General features: G+C 40.7%; 1 protein-coding gene across 3 annotated transcripts in view; it reads left to right on the top strand.

The window, feature by feature from the left end:
- Nucleotides 1-19,696, top strand: part of LOC119479449 (A disintegrin and metalloproteinase with thrombospondin motifs 14) — a 54,255-nt gene extending 34,559 nt beyond the window's left edge. For 2 of the 3 annotated variants that reach the window (XM_037755041.1, XM_037755040.1), the window contains exons 8-22: nt 4,048-4,191; nt 5,732-5,864; nt 6,163-6,276; nt 6,416-6,564; nt 7,462-7,634; nt 7,853-7,986; nt 8,750-8,873; nt 9,139-9,219; nt 12,345-12,508; nt 12,596-12,761; nt 13,864-13,996; nt 14,195-14,402; nt 16,725-16,854; nt 18,210-18,317; nt 18,430-19,696. In XM_037755041.1, the coding sequence (XP_037610969.1) occupies nt 4,048-4,191; nt 5,732-5,864; nt 6,163-6,276; nt 6,416-6,564; nt 7,462-7,634; nt 7,853-7,986; nt 8,750-8,873; nt 9,139-9,219; nt 12,345-12,508; nt 12,596-12,761; nt 13,864-13,996; nt 14,195-14,402; nt 16,725-16,854; nt 18,210-18,317; nt 18,430-18,989 (2,521 nt within the window). In that variant the 3' untranslated portion in view covers nt 18,990-19,696. The remainder of the gene's footprint in view (nt 1-4,047; nt 4,192-5,731; nt 5,865-6,162; nt 6,277-6,415; nt 6,565-7,461; nt 7,635-7,852; nt 7,987-8,749; nt 8,874-9,138; nt 9,220-12,344; nt 12,509-12,595; nt 12,762-13,863; nt 13,997-14,194; nt 14,403-16,724; nt 16,855-18,209; nt 18,318-18,429) is intronic. The other variant, XR_005204687.1, reaches the window with a different exon arrangement.
- The last annotated feature ends 442 nt before the right edge of the window (nt 19,697-20,138 follow it).

Here is a 20,138-nt window from a genome sequence, read left to right as displayed (position 1 = left end):
CCTTTAATATGACTTCAATGATTAACATCTAATATAAACATTTCCGCCAATGTCACTAAAAACTGCACATTTTGGGCTTCATAAAGGTAGACGTTATAGCAGGGCTGTTGTATTGGATTACTTTAGATTGTGCAGGTGTACCTAATAAAGTGGCCACCGAGTGTATCGCTAATTTTAAAATATTACAGGAACAATATTTGGTAACAACAATCATATCATGGACATCCATCCATTAATCAATCAGCAACTTTTAGCGACAAGAGAGGCGTGTGTTGTAGCTCTGTAAATTCTAAGCCCGCCCACTTTTTAGCGGTCCAATGAAATGTGAAGGATTTGATTTAAATCCCTTTCGTAACTGAACGCCGCTCAAATATTCCTTTCCACCGAGGAATACTCCCAGTACAGAAGCGAGAGACGCTCTAACTTCTGTTCCACTGGGACTTTAAGGTCCGTTTCACACAGACTTCCTCTCTTCTAATGGAGCTCTAAAGGCTTATGAAGTAATGTCTGTGAACTGCGCCACCCGCTGCGGCGCGAACATTGAACAAATGGCCAGACAGACTTGATTGACTGTCACATCGCACAAAAGAACAGAAGAACAGGTCACTAACCTCTTCATCCGCTAACAGTGGAAAGGGGGGCAGACTCCGTGCTCTGCCCGTCAGTGCGTGACTAAATGCATCACTTTCAACGCTGTAATGGTGTTTGTGGTTCAATGGTTTTAGAGAACCGGAGCAAATATTTCCATCAGACTGACTGACGGAGACACACAGTTGAAATGCACAGTACTGTACATCACCGTGAATAAAGCTTTAATATCACTCGAAACGTCTCCGCTATATGATGACATTATGGCCAACAGAAGTTTAGGTTAAGACCTGTTATAATATTTTAAAAAACAAAAAAATAAAACAGGAAAATCTGAAAGAATTTCACCCTGAAGGGGTTTATTTCACAACAATGACCAACTCGCCGTACATTATCCCCCTTATTACACGGCTTCTTACTTTAATATCAATAATTTGACACAAAAATGGTCCACCAGAGTCCGAGATCAGAACTGCGTCCATAGCAACGGTCTGTTATAAAGAAATAACAGAACGCCGTGATTGACCAATCAGAATTAAGTATTCAACAAAGCCTTGTAATATTTGCTGATTGCACAAAGTCTGCCACGATACAGTACGTTTCAATTCGGTTCAATTCAGGGGCCTGCGATCGATTCAAGACGATATCATATGTCCATTTAACACAATCAGTTACGTTTGTTTATTAAGCTCACAAATAGCAACTAAATTATGATTTTCAATTTTATTACTCGGCTCTTCTAGACATTTAAATGAAAAACAATTGATTCTTTTTTAATTAAAATAATTAAAATAGACCTGTTGTTCACTATGAAGTACCATTTCTCATGTTTAAGTGGAAATGTTTTTTATCAAGAAAAATTGTAAGAATTTCAAAATAAGGGCGTATCTTAAAGATGATCATTTGTATTGATGTTTTGATCATTGAATCGATATATCGATCCAGATCGATGGATAGTTACACCCCTACATCTTCATCCACTTTTCGTTATCTTCTGTGGTAAACTGTGTCCTCTTGCAGTAAGAAACAGAACAACTTTTAAACTGCACGTGAACAGAAATCAGGGTTTAAAGTGGACACCATAATGCTCGTCCTGCTATCACTGTTCTTTTTAATATAATGTCAGCCTAACAAACCGGAATATCAAAACAGACTGAACATAAAGAAGAGATAATGGACATTTTATAACTTGCAAAATAACTTAGGACCTATGAATAGTTGCTCAAATGAATCTATCAGACACACTAGACATATACCTGAGTGATATGATGAGATTGCTTCAGTGAGCCATTGCACATTCTCAGGTCTGAAGGCAGTTCTGTGAAATAGTTTTTGAAGGATCTCATTTGCCTATTCATGCGGAAACTTTGATCAAGATGTTTAAACGCTGTGCAGTTCAATCGTTTTGCTGATTTAAAGTGCTTTCTTTGATTACCGCCTCCTCCATCAGACTATTGAAGGTGTCAGCTGTGAGGCAAATACTGTATTTAAACTCTAAATGCCTAATTATTATCAGGCGGTAAAGGAAAGAGTGAAAGACTGACATGGCGGTCGCTTTCTGACATCCATACAAAATAGCAAAAAAGCCATTAATAAATAGTATGCAGCTTCAAAATCTTTCTTTTTGTCAAATAGGCGAGGGATTTGGCGAGGAAAAACTGTCATGGCCATTTTCAAAGGGGTTCCTTGAACTCTGACCTCAAGATATGTGAATGAAAATGGGTTCTATGGGTACCCACGAGTGTCCCCTTTACAGACATGCCCACTTTATGATAATCACATGCAGTTTTGGACAAGTCATAGTCAAGTCAGCACACTGACACACTGACAGCTGTTGTTGCCTGTTGGGCTTGAGTTTGCCATGTTATGATTTAAGCATATTATTTTATGCTAAATGCAGTACCTGTGAGGGTTTCTGGACAATATTTGTCATTGTTTTGTGTTGTTAATTGATTTCCAATAATAAATAAATACATACATTTGCATAGAGCAAGCATATTTACCCATTCTCATGTTGATAAGAGTATTAAATGCTTGACAAATCTCCCTTTAAGGTACTTTTTGAACAGATAAAAAATGTGATTAATTTGCAATCAATCGCAATTAACTATGGACAATCATGCGATTAAACGCGATTAAATATTTGAATCTATTGACAGCCCTATAAAATATATAACACAATATATGTAGAGAAATATAAATAAATAAAAATAAGAATTAGAAATGACAATATAAGAAATATGTACAAATATTTGCATTAAGACATACAATATATAACATATGACCACAGTTCAAATAAGTAAATATGCAAATTTTGAGAAGTGGGATTTATAAAGTTTGTTAAATATAATGCAAGAATGGTATAAATAAGAATTAAATATGAATATTTCTTAAAATGGGAATATTCCTTGAAATGAAATTTAGTTTCAATAAGGTCGGGGCACTTCAGAGGTTCATATATGATATCTACAAGTAAAAGAACCCCAACAAGACAAGAAAAAAAATAATAAAAAAGAAGAAATGTTACTAACGAACAGAAAAAGAAGACATTATTATAGGAATTAGCAGCAGTAAGTGGCAGGTCTCACCCTAATGCTACATTTCTGAAGTGAATATCTGTGTAATAGGCTTGAATTGCTCTTTGAGATCAAACTTTGAGAGTTCATGTGTTATTATAGGATGTCATTTCACGACCTCCTGTAGAGGGTTGATTGTCAGTACAGAGAAAAGACAGACGTCAGCAGCATCCTGTCTCCTCTCCTCTTCCTCCAGCTTCCGTAACTCAGCGGGGTTTTCTCATCGAGGACTACTTTAATCAGTCTTTGTGAACAGCTGAAGCACGTTCCTGGGGTTTTGTGCCCAGTGACTGCCCACTGCTGTCGTGGCCAGTAAGATTAAACCACCTCATTATTTCATCAACGAGAAAAAAAAAAGAAAAAGTAAATTATTCTGTTGCCATATAACCACCCCATGAGGCTTTGTCTTTGTGTCAACGGCTAATGAGATATGATGTTCCAAGCTCAACCTGAATGTGTACGGAAATGTCACTGTGTTTAGAGGGATTCAGCCAACAGAGCTGTTAGCGGGAGAGCTAATAGAGAGCTCAGACAGCGTTTCACTTCATTTCAGTACAAAGAAGTGATAGTAGCGCGATGGAGAGCCAAAATCCTGCTGCTTGCTTTGATAAATCATCATCACAAAAAGCCTCAAGGTGTTTTCGTAAAAGAGAACATCTAGTGTAGTTTGGATTTCTTTCAACCTTGGCACTTTTGACCTCTTTTTCATTCAGCAAAATACACCAAACCTTTCAGTGCATCAGCGTTTATTGATGCAGCTGAAGAAATTTCAAAATAAATCACATATCTGAAGGCCAACTTTCAATACTTGACAGAATTCATTCAACAAGTATTACTCTTCGCTCTCCTCCTGTTCAATGAGCCTTTTTTTTCGTCCCATCAGGCTCGGCATGGAGCACGACGGCCAGGGGAATCGTTGTGCCGATGAGACCAGTATGGGCAGCATCATGGCGCCGCTCGTCCAGGCAGCTTTCCACCGCTACCACTGGTCACGCTGCAGCAAGCAGGAGCTCAATCGATACATCCAGTACGATCCGTTCATCCCTCTCCATTTCGTCTCATTTTCTCCTCCACATATTGGTCGTACGCTGCGCAGCTTCCGTGTGAAGCAGCTCAATATGTTATTGATTTTTTCTTTTGGTTCCTTTTTTACACAACTTTCTTGCCGCGGGCCGTCACTCTGATGAACACTTTAGTCAGTCATACACGGGATGCGATTTGCACATTTTACATACATCACAAACCACAGTGGGTCCATATAGTTGATGCTCAGGCTGTTGCTTGCAGCTTTTAAATTAACATTTATAGAATAATGATGAACTTTGATAAAACAAAGTTGGAACTTGAGCCGTTGCACTTGCAGGAATATTTGAATCCATTTTTTAAAAATGTAATTCATCAAGCAGCGCGATATTATACACTCTCTTTACATTTCCTCACATAGTGGATGTGATCATAAACAACTAATTAAACATGCCAGGCTACAGTATCTGCCTACTTGTCAGACTAAGAAAACAGCTTAGAGTTCTTTTTCTGTCATCGGCGGCGTGTCGCCCTTCTTTTAGCCATATCTCTGCAAATCTTTAGGCAGGGAAGGAGGCAACACCTGATCCATATATTGAGACGAACAGCAGACTGTTCAGCTTCGAGACGTTCATTCTGTTTCTAGCCTGGACGCCGTGTTATCTCTATTGTTGTGCAAAGCACTGACAGTGAAAGTCCATTTCTGATTTTATTGTTGTTTGCAGAAGAGACTGTTCAATAATTCAGATGCAGAGGCAGAGATATATAGACCCTCCCCCCGGCCAATCGCACCCTGCTCATACACTGTCAATAACCATCTAACACAAAATATCTACTGCTACCGTTATAGATTATAATTTTACAGTCTTTAAAGGTACAGTGTGTGGGATTTGGTGGCATCTAGTGGTGTTGGAACCAACTGAGCACCTCTCCGCTCACTCTTCCCTTTCTAAGACTGCGGTAACGTGAGCCGCCAGGTGCAAAAAAAACGTAACGCCGTTCCCCTCGCTCAGAGGCCATCCTCACCATAATAACACTACTTTAGGAGAAACAGAAGTCAGACGGAGGCTTGCAGTACCACGGTTTTACACGGTCATTACACACTAATGAAAACATCGTTATTATGAATATTAAATTCCATTTCTTCTAATAGATCCCTCGAAATGTTCCTTTTAATGGATTTAAAAAAAATATATATATACATAATCATCTGTTAATAAAAGTCCTACACGCTGTATAAACAGTATATAACATTTTTACATGTACATCCAGTCCATGTATATCCACTCAGTATTCATTCCTTTGCCCTATTTGCAACTTGCAGAACACGTGACTTGCATATAGACGCTTTATAGACGTGTGCACATAACAGTACTGTCTGTTCTTTACCTTTATTTGTCCAGCTATGTTGTCCTTTTTCCCTAGCTGTTATTTCTATTTCTGTGTTAGTACATTAGCAAATAAATGTGATTTGGATTATCTGTTCTCCAAAGATCTCACACACAGCGCAGTATATGACTCTATCATTCTCATCTTCTCTCCAGCTCCTATGACTGCCTGCTGGATGATCCCTTTGAACACAAGTGGCCCAAGCTTCCTGAGCTCCCTGGAATAAATTATTCAATGGACGAGCAGTGCCGCTTTGATTTCGGCGTCGGTTATAAAATGTGCACCGCTGTAAGTCCTACGCACCTTGTGTAGTCAGATTGATTTAATGTATTCCCTTCAGTCAGCAGAAATCCCTTGAAAGCCTATTACATGACCAGAAAAGCTGGTAATGCATTTCAAGTGATAATGATATGATAATATCCTTTAAAAAGTCAAGAATGTGCCTCTCACGGGAGTTCAAAACATTTACATCTTAAATTTACTTGAGTGTTATGGTGGTGTACAGTGAGGGTGGATTTTTATTTTTGTTGAAATTTCCCAAAAAAAAACAACTGAAGCTCAAAAAATTGCTGTTTTTCTCCCTTAGTTTCGAACCTACGACCCTTGCAAGCAACTGTGGTGCAGTCACCCCGACAACCAGTACTTCTGTAAAACCAAAAAAGGTCCTCCGGTGGATGGGACGGAGTGCGCAATAGGAAAGGTGGGAAATGTCTCTGAATCAGCTGTGAATTCTAATTCTGGAGATGAAAACCCCAAATCCTGAAATGGTTTCAAATGTCACTGTCATTAGTCTGGACGTTTTGACATTTCTTTTCCGTCCGTCTTTGTTGTATTTTTAGTGGTGCTTCAAGGGCCATTGCATCTGGCGATCCAGCCAGGAGCCTCAGGGCCACGATGGGAGTTGGAGCTCCTGGTCAAAGTTCAGCGGTTGCTCCAGAACGTGTGGAGGTGGAGTTCGCTCCCGGAGCAGACAGTGCAACAACCCTCCGTGAGTCCACGTTGAATCAAAATCAGCTACTTTTTCAGTGGCCAAATAGTTTATATATATATATATATATATATATACGCTCTCTGTGTGTTCATCCAGCAGATGATGACATTCTGTTAAAGTGTGGCTTTGATTAAGTTTGCTTAAACTAAAACTTGACTTAAAAGTGTTCAAGATTGCGAGTTACTGTATGTATCTCTGCCAATTTGTTATTGTTTATAGTTTTACGTGATGAAATTTCACTTAATTTAGCACATTTTTCAGTTTTATAGTCAACTCCGACAGGATATATAGAAACATTTATCTTAATTTTAGAGCCTTCACATTTCTGACCTATGGTGGATTGTGAGAAGACGGGCACAAAATGATAATACAACACAGGAAGTGTGTGGTGTTTCCTAGTAATGAAGACTAATGACTAAAACAAAGTTGTTATCATTCAGTGTGGGTTTCTCAGTTCACCGTGACCAGCGGACACCAGGTTTGTTTAATAGGCCTTCGCCGCTGCAGACTTACGGTTACTTTAAGGTACAGTCACATTAAGCAGGAGTTTCCTGTTTCATTGTGGCCATCCGGCAGACTCGCAAGTCAGAATCCACCTTTCTACTCTCACCGTGCAGATGTGCACGGTTACCCAATAGAAACACAGATGCACCATGTTTGAAAATGGAGAAGTCATTATTCTAGGGGTGTATCATCAACATTACAGAATGGATTGAAAGGGTCATTGCAGGAATCCACCTCTGCGTTTGGAGCTTTAGTCCACATATTATTTGTTCCATCTCATAAAGTTCCCATACTTTTTAAATCCGGCCTTTCCTTCAAATCCTTCTGGAATTATACCAGATACTCATGATGGAAAACGTCTTTAATCACATTGTTTTTGTCGTTAACCAGGCCTGCCTACGGTGGTCGAGATTGCCCCGGCTCTGCTTTCGACTACCAGATGTGCAACACGGAGGAGTGTGCTGGCCCATACGAGGACTTCCGAGCTCAGCAGTGTGTCCAGAGGAGCAACAAATACCACAAAAACATCAAGCACACCTGGCTACCGTACGAGCACCCAGATGGTAAGTCCGTAAAGAGCGTTGGCTCTCTCGTTCAGAGGTTTGCCTTAAAGTTTTTTTTGCAAAGCAACAAGTGGACAGATTACATTTGCAGGAGCAACTGCTCTCACGCATATTTAGATTCAGGTGGGTGTTATCTTTCCTCTGTGTCCTGCTGATGGCTTTCTCAGATTCGGAAGATATTTGCATGAACCGAGGCGTGTGTGTTTTTGTGTTTTCAGAAGCCCGCAAGTGTGAGCTGAGCTGCAGGTCAAAGGAAACCGGAGAGGTGGTGTTCATGAACCAGGTGATGCACGATGGAACCCGCTGCAGCTACTCGGAGCCCTTCAGCATTTGCGCCCGAGGAGAGTGTCTGGTACGTCTCCACTAAAACTACGAGCACTCACAAATTCTGAGCGTTATTTAACCTCTTTTCTGACAAGCTAGTATGACATGGTTGGTACCAATGGATTCGTTAGGTTTTCTAGTTTCATATGACACCAGTATCTTCACTTTACAGTAAATACAGTAAAGTTGGGCGAGGCCTAAAGTAGTGGAAGATTTAACATTTTGTTTTAAATGATATAAAAACGCTACGAAATAAATCATCCATTAAACACGTAGTGTTGCTGTTTGCGATCATGTCTATGCATGTTTTATGCCAGAGATCAGCATCCTCATGCAGCAAAGCGCCAGGAGGAATATGTCATAATAAATATCACCTGACAAGGAGCTGAGTTAGGAAATGCCATTTTCCCTCAGTGCCTTAACCTTTACTAAAGTGCATTTGATGATTAAATAAGCGCCCATAGAAAGAGTTATGCAGATATTTGACATTTGCACACCTCTGCATTCTGCTCTGACACAAACACAGACAGACGTTATTTTGTCTCGGCATTCACCTTGGACATGAGACTTTAATTGTTTCAGGCCAGTCGCTCTGTGCTTTGGCTACATTTCCTGTTATGTCTTGTGTGTGTTTCCAATATGCATCATCTTAACCCTCTGAACCACATGCGTGCAGCGTTTCCCCCATGGCATCATTTTCCCAGCGGAGTAGTCTCAGTCTGCGTAAAAGTCACGCGCAGCGGTTGCCCTGATTTGATTGACTGTCTTTGCCTTCCCCCCGCCCCTCACAGCATGTAGGCTGCGACAAGGAGGTCGGCTCTTACAAAACAGAGGACAAATGTGGAGTGTGTGAGGGGGACAACTCCCACTGTCGCACCGTGAAGCTGACACTCACCAAGACGCCCAAAAAGACAGGTAATTATCAGCGACGCGGAGAGGCCAGGGCTTAAATCAGCAACTCTGCTTCAGATGAGTTATTATGTGAGACGACTGTCATCATTTAAGATCAAAATGTGGAGGCCTTAAACACATTTTCCCAAGCCTCTATGTTGGACCACACTTCTATCATCAAAAAAAAGGATCAAACATCTGAAATAATTGGCTGCTATTACAGCCCAGAAGAAGTTCCTGCTGTTTAAAGCTCCCAGCTGAAATGTGCCGTGTCTCTTTGTCTTGTTAGGAATGCTGAAAATGTTCGACATCCCAATAGGAGCCCGCCACATTGTTATCGAGGAGAACGAGACCTCCCCTCATATAATTGGTGAGTGTGTCACATCTTTTTTCCAGCCGTGGAAACACATGATTCTCTCGGTGCTAAGTAACAGAATTGTTTGTGACTAAAATTCAATGACAAAAGACTAGAGTTTTCTAAATGTTACAGGTTTCTTGTTTGTCTGTGTGTCACATGATTGTAATCGCTGGGTCATTTACCTTGTAGCTGTATAGCTTCATTGACTGGTACACACACCAGAGCACAGGGTCACCGAGTTCAACTTCTTTACTCAATAAAGAGTCAGTTCGCCCAAAAACACAAGAATATAAACAGCTTTGGCTTCATTCGTCTCAGGTTTTGAGATTTCTGTCACCACTCCAGTACAATTTAGGTGAAAGGAATTTCATTTGTGGCGCTCACAGGATTCAAGGAGCTCACCTGCAGGCATACGTCATGAGCAACGTCGACAGTGTTTGTGTAATTCCTCTCACTGCCAGAGGGGGAGACCAAAGTTTCACTCTCCAGTTTTATTATTCAGTCAGTTCACTATATAAGTGTGATGCATTGTGGCACCCATCAGTATAATGTCACTTACTGTATAATATTCTCTCGTCCATCTCCATGACTGTCACGTCCCCTTTGACCGCCCCCTATCTGAGTCATGAGGCGCTTTGCTTATTTAGCGAGACGTTTTTTAGTATTCAACTTTACATTTCCGTCTTTATTTCTGAGACAGTACGGCACTGCCCTAAAGACACATCATTGGCAGCTGTACTATTACTATTTTCTAATTGTTTTGGGGCACCTGAGGGCCAGGACTTTAAGAAATTGAAATTGAAATTCTTTTTACTCTTGGGTATCATTTTTGTAGGGCTGCCCCCTCTTAGTTAGTTAGTTAGGTAGTTTTGGTCTTAGTTGACTAAGATTTCTTCAGTTAATTAGTTGTTTTTTATGCTTTTTTCATGCTGAATGACTTAAAACACATGCTCTTGTACACACAAGATTTAAAGTGGTGCTTTTGTGGGATTCTTTGTGGAGAAACTCAGTTTCACAGATCTGTCGATTAAATCAATTAATCGATAAGTCGACAAAATCGTACGAATGTTTGTCAACTTAGAATTCCTTCGGTGGAGGACAGCCCTATATTTTTGTGAATGAATTGTGAGGCGTCAGTTATGCCAATGAACAAATCTCGCAAACACGCACCGACTCATGAACAGGTGGCATTTAAGTGTGTGCCTTTTTAAGAGGGTTCAGTGAGTCTGACTGAACAGTTGTATGAGAAAGGGTCACAGAAAAAGAGTGAGAGAAGTTTAGGATGTCAGAATGTGCTTGCATGAGGCCAGAAGTCCTGCTGGTTACTTAGGATATCCACAGATTGTACTGATAACGGTTTTCATAGCAACTACTTGGCTGCACCAGATGTACACTGACTCTGTGTCAGTTGAAATGCATTGTAACTGCTGTGAATCCATGCTGACTAACACCTGCTGTCTTTCACAAAGGAGATTCTCAGAGCCAGCTTTCAAGCTTAAAGAGCCTTCTTGATACTGAGAAGAGATACCCGTTAAGAGATCAAGCAGAACGCCAGGATGTCAGATTATACATAATTGACATACAGCATTTGTAGCCTGGAGGGATTCCTCCCTGTGGTGCTTGATTGACTTTTCTGTTCTACACAGACATGTTGTCAAAATCTAACCTGACCCTGTCAGATGGTTTGCTTCACAGAACCATCTGAGAAGCCGTCTCTGGAGAAATGTTAGGAAAAGGGCAGACACTTTCAGAAAATACTTGGCAGGTCATTAAATAAAATATCTGTCAATTGAACTAACGAAAGAGACACTAACTGAAGGGAAAAACATCGCCTTCAGTGCCGTTCCTTGCTCTTCTTTCAATGAATACTTTACAGTTCTTATATAACTGATGCTCTTGCTGCATATACGCTAACCTCTTCCACCATTGTCATTTAGAACGAGCAGTCGCATCTCCGTGTTGCCTCTCTGGTCTCACCGTCTCACACACACTTAAGCCACGCGTGTAGCTGCAGTAGCTCCTTACAGGATGCTGATTGGCCCGTTGTCCAGACACAAACGCATTACTTGAAGCCTGACAAGCATACTTGACAACTTTGAGACCTCAAAAATAGGCAGGTTTTCAAAAAAATGTGAGTTTACTTTTAATTCTCGGGAAAGAAAACTGAATAATTCTCCCCTCTGACGTGAACTTGTGTAAATCTCTAGCATAAACTAATATTCATTAGTTTTTATTCGCTACGACCCTGACAAGATGGATTTTGGTGTGACATTTGATCGATGCAGGGTAAAGTTTCTTCTGAGAAATAAGTTTGCAAATGTTAGTCGCCGCCTGCGTTTTCGCATCTGACACTTTTTCAGAAGTTGTGAAGCGAAGAATTCACAATTCCTCGTCCCTGAAGCTCAGTACAATGAAGTGTTGCTGCTTTTTATTTTTTTTTTTCAGTAAAGGAAAAGTCAATTAGCATGGTGTGCTGCGTCTTATATTTCATCTGCTCATCTAACAAGCAGCAGGAAACAGTTAGCAGACAAAAATAACACCACTTGTTTTCCCGTGGTGCTGAAGTGTACATTATTTCTCCCCATGGATTATTATATATGTCAGAGCAATTAACTCACATCACAGGTGTAGATGAGAAGGGGGAACATATATCTGTAAACTTAATTTGCAGTATGGAGCGATGTGTCAGAATGTCAGAAGTAATGAGACCGGAGCTCTAAAATGTCTCTTGGTATGACATGGAGTGACAGACTCATATCTTTCATCTTACACTAGCTCTCTGTACGACGGTGAGTCAGGATCACCAAGACATTCAGCCCCAAACCCTCCCTCTCCTCTTTTCTCCCCTCTTTTCCTCTCTGGCTTTTATTAGCTCCTGGGAAGAGGAGATGACACACAACTTGGAGAAATTACCGCTGGCTAACCACAGCGCCAAACATCTCAAAATACATACTGACACGTTCCCTGCTGAAAGGAAAATCTCCCAAGTTGTTTGGAGGGGGGAGCGGTTCATCCCAAATTCCTGTTCGATTTTTGAGACTTTTAATGAATGAAACTAAAAACTACATGATGTAAACACATTCTTTGTCGCCACACGTGCATTAAAAACAAAACTTTTTTTCACTTATTACCGACAGCTGTGAAGAATCAAGTTACTGGAAACTTCTTACTGAATGCAAAAAGTGAAGACGCTGAAACAAAGACCTTCATCGAAAATGGTTTACAGTGGGAGTATTCCCTCGACAGTGAGAAGGAGGTCCTGAAAACAACCGGTCCTCTGCATGAAGGCATTGTAGTGCTGGTGAGTGGGACTGAAACGGGATCATCACGCTTTACTTCTGCTTTTTTTCTGAGATTTTTCTAATAAACTTCCTTCACTTCGTTGCAGGTCATTCCCCAGGAAGAAGACGCAAAGATCAGCCTGACGTATAAGTATATCATACACGAGGATCTGTTGCCGCTTATTACCAACAACAATGTTCTTCTCTCTGAACTGGACACCTACGAGTGGGCTCTGAAGAGCTGGTCTCAGTGCTCCAAACCCTGCGGAGGAGGTCAGTGATTGTACAGTACAGTATGTTTGAATAATGAAGCAATTAAAGAGGACCTATTGTGCTTTTATGTTTTTCCCTTTCCTTTAGTGTGTTATATAGTTTTTTGTGCATGTAAAAGGTCTGCAAAGTTACAAAGCCCAGAGTCCACGCCAAAGGGAGTTACTCTCCCCCACAGAAACACTGCTCCTGAACTGCCTGAAACGCCTTGCTTGAAATCCCGCCTTTTCTTCTGTAACGTGGTGATGTCACCAAGTAACATATTTACATAACGGCTAGTTTGGCACGCCCTCAGACAAAAGCTAGTTAGAGTGGAGCTGGAGCGGAGTCCAAAGAGTTTGGTTTGGTTAACCAATCACAACAGAGTGGGCCAGCTGACCAATCAGAGCAGACTGGGCTTTTCAGGAGGGGGCGGAGCTCAAACAGGGCGTTTCAGACAGAGGGTGAAAAGAGGTGCTGCAGCACAGCCGGTATGAGAAAATTAAAGTGTTTTTTGAACATTAAAGCATGTAAACATGTTCTAGTAGAAACCCAAAATACAAATATGAACCTGAAAATGAGCTTAATAGGTCCTCTTTAAGCTGAACGTCGTTACTTGGAGATAAAGTTATTCTGGTGTTTGTGAAGTTTTTTCTACCATGTTATTGTTGGTCTACGGTGGAAAAAGTCACTGACTGACTGGATCTATTAGTCGATTCATAGAAAATTAATTAACAACAGGTTTGATAATCATTTTAATTATTCAAGCCAAGTGCCAAATGACAAACATTTGCAATTACCAGTTTTTCTAGTGTGAATATTTGCTTCTTCCCTCTGTTTTTACTAATTATAAATCTAATATCTTTTGGGTTTTTTTCACTTTTGGACAGACTAAGCAAACAATTAAATGACCAAATAAAATCACATTGGACTGAAATGGGCTTTTTCTGACATATTATACAATAAACAATTAATCAAATAAATAATGAAGAGATTAATCAATGATAAAAATAATAATAAACGTTTCATACAAGAGATGTAGCTCAAAGTGTTAGAAACATTTGGATTTTGATATATGTCTGTATGGCTTTGTATTGATTAATTTTGTACACTTTCAATCCTCCAGGCATACAGTATACTAAATATGGATGCAGGAGGAAGAGTGACAGCCGTTTGGTGCATCGAAACTTCTGTGAAACCAGCAAAAAGCCCAAACCCATCCGCAAACGCTGCAATGTGCAAGAGTGCAGCCAGCCCACGTAAGTGCCCTCTAGCTATAGATAAATATATATATATATACTTCAATAGCTAGTGCAGCGTTAAAAGTGGTAATAATGGCTTCGGGTCCATATGTCCACCCTGACTTATATTGTAAGTGCTGTTCAACAAGCGTAAAAGAAAAATGTAATTGTTATGTGACAAGAAAACCTTTCTCAAAGAGACTGCTGTGCTGACAGGTGGGTGGTGGAGGAGTGGAGTCCCTGCAGTAAGACCTGCGGGAAGCTCGGCTACCAGACCAGGGTGGTGCAGTGCATGCAGGCGCTCCACAACGGCACCAACAGGCCCGTCCACAGCAAACACTGCACCGAGGATCGGCCGGACACCAGGAAGACCTGTAACCACACCATATGCCCTGCCCAGTGGAGGACAGGGGCATGGTCTCAGGTGAGTCAGGAGGACAGCCAGCTGCACCAGCTCTTCTCAAACGTCCCATATTGTAGAAAGTGAGATTTCCATGTTGTTGTTTTTTTTTATTATAAAGCAGGTTTAGGTGCTATATAAATACTGTGAAAGTATCAAAACGCTCAATCCACGGAGAAATGCACACAGCCCGTATTCAGAAACTGTGACTTTTAAACAAACCGCCAGGACTTCCGTAAGGTTGTGATGTCACAACTATATACTCACCAGTAGAAGTGCCGCTAAACTCTGTGTAGGTGACACACACAGTGAGTCCCCGACTGCAGTGACGCTGTGAAAAATGGCGACAGCGCAGATGCGGAAAACCGTAAAACGCTGACCAATCAGAGAAGTCTGGGCTTTTTTGGGAGGGGGCCTTAAAGTGACAGCCGCTAAAACGGAGCGTTTCAGACAGAGGGCGAATACAGGTATATTCAGACAGACAGTAAGAGAAAAATAATGTGTTTTTTGAACATTAAAGCATGTAAACATGTTCTAGTAGAAACCCAAAATACAAGTATGAACCTGAAAATGAGCATGATGTGTCCCCTTTAAGTTCAAACTCAACCTAATTGTAACATAAATGTTTACTTTCTTGCGTAGCCCTTAGTTGTTACAAAATATTTGATATATATCTTTCCCCAAAATGTATTATTGCAGTGCCAAAAGGTGCGGTGAAAAATTTTGGGTGCACCTAAATGATGTGCTGGTGCATCTAAATGAAAAAGTGTACAAGTGTACAGTGCAACCAATGTAAAAAGTTAGTCTGGAGCCCTGCCCTCCTAAAGCTGTTGTTTATGGCAGTTTTGTAACAGCTCCTGATTATACGTTAACTCCTGTCTACACTGTTGATTCATTTGATTTGATTCAGATATTGCCTATCAACCAATTTACACATTACTAAAGTCTTTTCTCTCTTTAATGGTGCAACCAGATTTAGTAAATCAATTGTCAGCAGTTTGAAACTCGCTAGTAGCTACTAAGAACTTAACAATGGATTTACAAATAGCCGGTGAAACTAAATCCTGGTCTTCAATTCAGTCAGTACTAACTTAGTGGAAGACTGATATATTTCAACCGGGACCCTATTTTCACATGTTTTTGTGTCTAACTGGCTAATAGGGACAATGTAAGTGTCTGACATTATGGAAAGAGTCTCGCTCAAGGAGAAGTCTCGTTTTGAAATCTGTCGAGGTGACGTGTTGCTGGAAGACAATGGAGGAATAGTGGAATACATCCATGGTGGAAACACAAGTTTGTTGTGTTGGAGTACAGAAAGCGTAGCTGAGTGTTATCTTAAAGATTTTCAATGTCATGGCTGAATATTTCGATGATTTCGACAATGTGGATGAGGTCTTTGAATTCGATGCCCTCCCGAGTATACGGATGTTCAGATTTCACAGCGAGACTTCTCCTTGAGCGTGTCTTGGACAAAATAACAAACAGTGAGAGGTAAGAAAAACATTTTATTTCTCTGTAGGGTCCTTTCCGTAATGTTGTCAGACGCTTCAAATAACAATTTGAACCTGTCGGTTGAAGAAACAAGCACTTTAAGGTGGACGTAACGTTACACTGAAGCTGCTCACTTGCCCTCGCAGCTTGTTTAGCGGGTGCCGGTTAAAGCGTCATCACTCAATACTGAACCAATTTCAGAAATTGTTAATTAGACACAAAAACATGGTAAAATAGGTTTACCCTTTAATGGAAAAACTGTTACAGTAACACCTTTGCAAATTTCCAACATGTTGTGCTGATTTACCTCGGTACATGAAGGGGCTAATCATTTTTTAAATTACTTTTTACAGTAAATCCACTTTGCAGTTTTGCCGTTTCCTATTTTTAACTACCTTTGGGACATAACCAGGGACATAATCACCCATTTATTACCTGAGCTGTGCTCATCATAGCAGGAGGACTTAATTTAGTATTTAAAAAAAAAAAGGTCCTTGTGAAAATCAGTCAGACCAGAAACAATAAGAAGGATGTTAGCGCTTTATTTGAATGGGTGTGTATATTCTGCCATACCATGACATAAACGTGAATTAAACAAAAGAGCAGTTGTCGTTTTAATAACGTCTCTTTGAGGGCAAACCTGACTCTGCTCATGGCGTCGGCGTCGACATCAACGCTGACATATCCCATCGTAAACATGTGATGGCGATCTTCATGCTCAGACGCAAATGAACTGTGTTGGGTGTCGAGATTTAATTGGTGTGGTTGAGCTTTGACATTGTCGTGAATCATTTCCTCATTCTGAAGTAAAGTGTTGATAAGTTGTGTGTCTGTGTATTTGTATGCGTGTGGCAGTGTTCGGTGACCTGCGGCGAAGGGATCCAGCAACGGCAGGTGGTTTGCAAGGCCAGCGACAACACAGTCGGAGAATGTGAGGGCGAGAAGCCGGAAACTGTCCTCATCTGTAAACTAAGTTCATGTCCAGGTGAGATCCATATATTCATGTAATTATGGAACAATATTTACTAATTTACCGGTTTCCTTTTGTTAGAAACACTTTTCGAGAAACTGTCTCTGCGTGATGGAGTCATTTCCTTTTTATTATAGATGATGGAAGTCTGGAACAAAGACTTGTATTTTTCTTTTGAACTAATGGGTGTTCAAGGTCTGCTGCATCGTGCACATTTAGTCATTATCACCATGGGATGCCAGTTACATAAATATCATTTGATTGGCTACATTGTTCTAGTTTATACACTAGCTGGTCTAACTACACTTCAAGGTCCTCTAAGGAAAAACAACCTTTTTTTTTTTCAACACTTTATTAGATTTTCACAAAACATAAATGATACATAACTATATCAGTATACAAACATACACAAGACAAAGAAAAAAATAAAATAAAAATGCATTCAAAAATATAAAATAAAAATGAAATAAATAAACAAATAAATACATAATAATAAAAATATATTAAAATTAGGGCGGTCAAAGTTAATACGATAATAACGCGTTAATGCAAATTCATTTTAATGCCACTAATTTCTTTAACGCATTAAGGCAACTTGCAATTTTTAGGTTGTAACGCAAGTAAGGGATAATGTACAGCGAGCCGGTCATTGTTGTGAAAGAATTGGGTCTCTCTTCGGTCAAATTAATCTCCAGGTTCCCAGCTTTCAGATGATGTACACCACTTCTATGTAACATCTACTGTTGAGCTTCAAACTCCCCCTAAAGTACCCCCCAAAAAAAGACAAAAATGGGTCTATGAAAAACGGGTGGAGTGGAAAAGGTTAATAGAATAGGTAGCTTTTTCTAAGGATATACATGCAGCCATTTACCAATACTTGGTCTATCCACCTTTTTCCATGAAAGTGCTATCATCCGTTGCCTGTAACAAACATATCTAAAAAGATTTGCTCTTTCTCTCTTATGTTCTGTTGGATAAGACCCCAATAAGAACAGTGTGGGCTCCATTGTTAATTGTATTGACAAAGAACCTTTTGACAACCGCATGGAAGCTTATGTCTCAAAACATTTCTGCGCTGACACCCCTCCTGCAGCTTTTCTCATGCTGCTTCCTCTTCAAAGACGTGGGAGCCACCAATTTGTTTCAGTTTTCCTGCACAGTGGAAAATAGTGTTTTTTGTGAATAACACAAAGAGGTTCTGCAGGTTGTGCCCTGCGTACTTGGAAATAGCACCAATTTGCATTCTAGAAAGACGGCTTTGTTTTCTTGCACTAGCAAGAGGTTGTCGAGAGCTTTTCTAGGGTCTCGTTGCTGCTCTCTGATGTCTTATTTAGGAATATTTTTATGCCTGATTTTGTCCTCCACTCCAGGACAGCCAGTGTCTCCTCTCACCGTTGAAACAATGGAAAACTCCACAATAAAAGACGAAGCTGTACACCAAAGGGCTCCTGAAAACCCGGTCCACAAACTCTCTTCAAGTAAGTCAATATGTCATTTGTTTCAGAAATCAATCTAAACGTAAAAATCTAGAGTAGAGATGTTTTTTTCTTTCAATCCTCTTAGTGATGTCCTCTCCCTTGTTATCACTAGATGAGCCGTGTCTGGGGGATAAATCGATTTTCTGTCAAATGGAGGTTCTTGCCCGATATTGTTCCATCCCTGGATATAATAAGCTTTGCTGTGAGTCTTGCAACAAGAAAGAAAACCTCGGCACATACGCTCCTGACCTCGAAAACACCCCAGTGGTCTCGTTTGAAACTGAGAACCCCGCTCCTTCTCACCCTGCGTCACCCAAGGCTCCGCCACCCGCTACGACCCAAAGCCCGCCGCAAACCACTAAAGCCAGACGGCTACGCTCCACCGCCCCGGTGCCAACCACCGCTGCCGCTGCTGAAGCCTCGCCATCCACCGGTGCTGCTCTGCCCCAGGGTCCCACCAGCGACTCCTTCCTCACGGCCGGGAGAGGAGACTCAGACCCGGGGCCTCTTCTACCTCCGGGGCCTCCACGGCCCACAGCGGACTCCAGTGGAGGTGCCTCTAAAGAGCACAGTCCAAACAGCACTTTAGGCCCAGTCGCTGCCAGGTCAAGAAGGGACAATTTAGGATCCGAGAGGGACTCGAGTCACAGAACCCTGTCAGCTCAGAAATGAACAGCGAGCGATGTTGTGAACGTGCTGCTCGGTGAGACGGTCTCGTACATCAGCTCACCCTTTTGCAGCATCTGACGAAGACTCGCAGTCTTTGCTGCAGATATTTTCTTTCTTTTTTTTTTTTACAAATTTTTTGTTTTCATGCCAGTGAACTTAGACCAGACCAGCGATGGTTACCTCATCAAAACTCCAGAGTGATCTGTGTGATCGCAGCGTCGCTCTGCCCTCTGAATGCTTCAAATATGAAACGGAAGAAAAAACAAATGTTGTCAGGTGCTGTAAACTAAAACGACTACAAGACGTGTTCAAAATGTGATGACTGCATTGCTACATTCATGTTTTTATCTGTGTACAGTTGTGTAATCCTGTTTTTTTTTTCAAGTGCATTAGAACTACTATTGAACTTGTATTGTGAACATGTGAGGAGAGGTCAAAGGCCATGGTTTTGGAGGTGCACGTGTCAGCTATGGAGGCTATAGTGTGCCAGAATAATTATAAACCCTGCCAGTGTTAAATTATAATCAATTAATATATTGCTAATTTGAACAAAACTATTTTAACTAGTTAAATTTTAATGATGCATTGAATAACGCAAAATAAATTAGCAGATTTTAATTTCTTATTCTGTTTTAAGAATTAATAGAATTTTAAAATAGAATTGCAAAAATATATTTTTTAAAAGCTTATAAATTCGACTACAGTTTTCATGTGATGATTGCTCTAATTTAAAGGAACAGTGTGTGACATTTAGGGGGATCTATTGGCAGAAATGGAATATAATTCCTTTCTTTAGTGTATAATCACCTGAAAATAAGAATCTTTGTGTTTTTGTAAGCTTAGAATGAAGATGTTTATATCTACATAGGGAGCGGGTCCTCTTCACAGAGCCCGCCACCACGTTTCTACAGTAGCCTAGAACAACAAACTAAACACTGGCTCTAGAGAGGGCCATTCATGTTTTTGCGTTGGCCGTCGGAGTTCTTCTACATTCTTGGCACACAGAAGTTTCAGTTTGTTGCTCACCACTAGATGCCGCCAGATTCCTACACACTGCACCTTTTAAAGACAGCTCTCACATTTCAACATGTGTTAACATTGTGGCACCTAAAAATTGAATTACGTGTGCTCAGCAGAGGGTGGCAACACAAT

The sequence above is a fragment of the Sebastes umbrosus genome, chromosome 20 (assembly GCF_015220745.1).
Source record: "Sebastes umbrosus isolate fSebUmb1 chromosome 20, fSebUmb1.pri, whole genome shotgun sequence".
Classification (NCBI taxonomy): domain Eukaryota; kingdom Metazoa; phylum Chordata; class Actinopteri; order Perciformes; family Sebastidae; genus Sebastes; species Sebastes umbrosus.
Note: the sequence above shows the minus strand (reverse complement) of the source record. Positions and strands in the feature narration are given on the sequence as shown.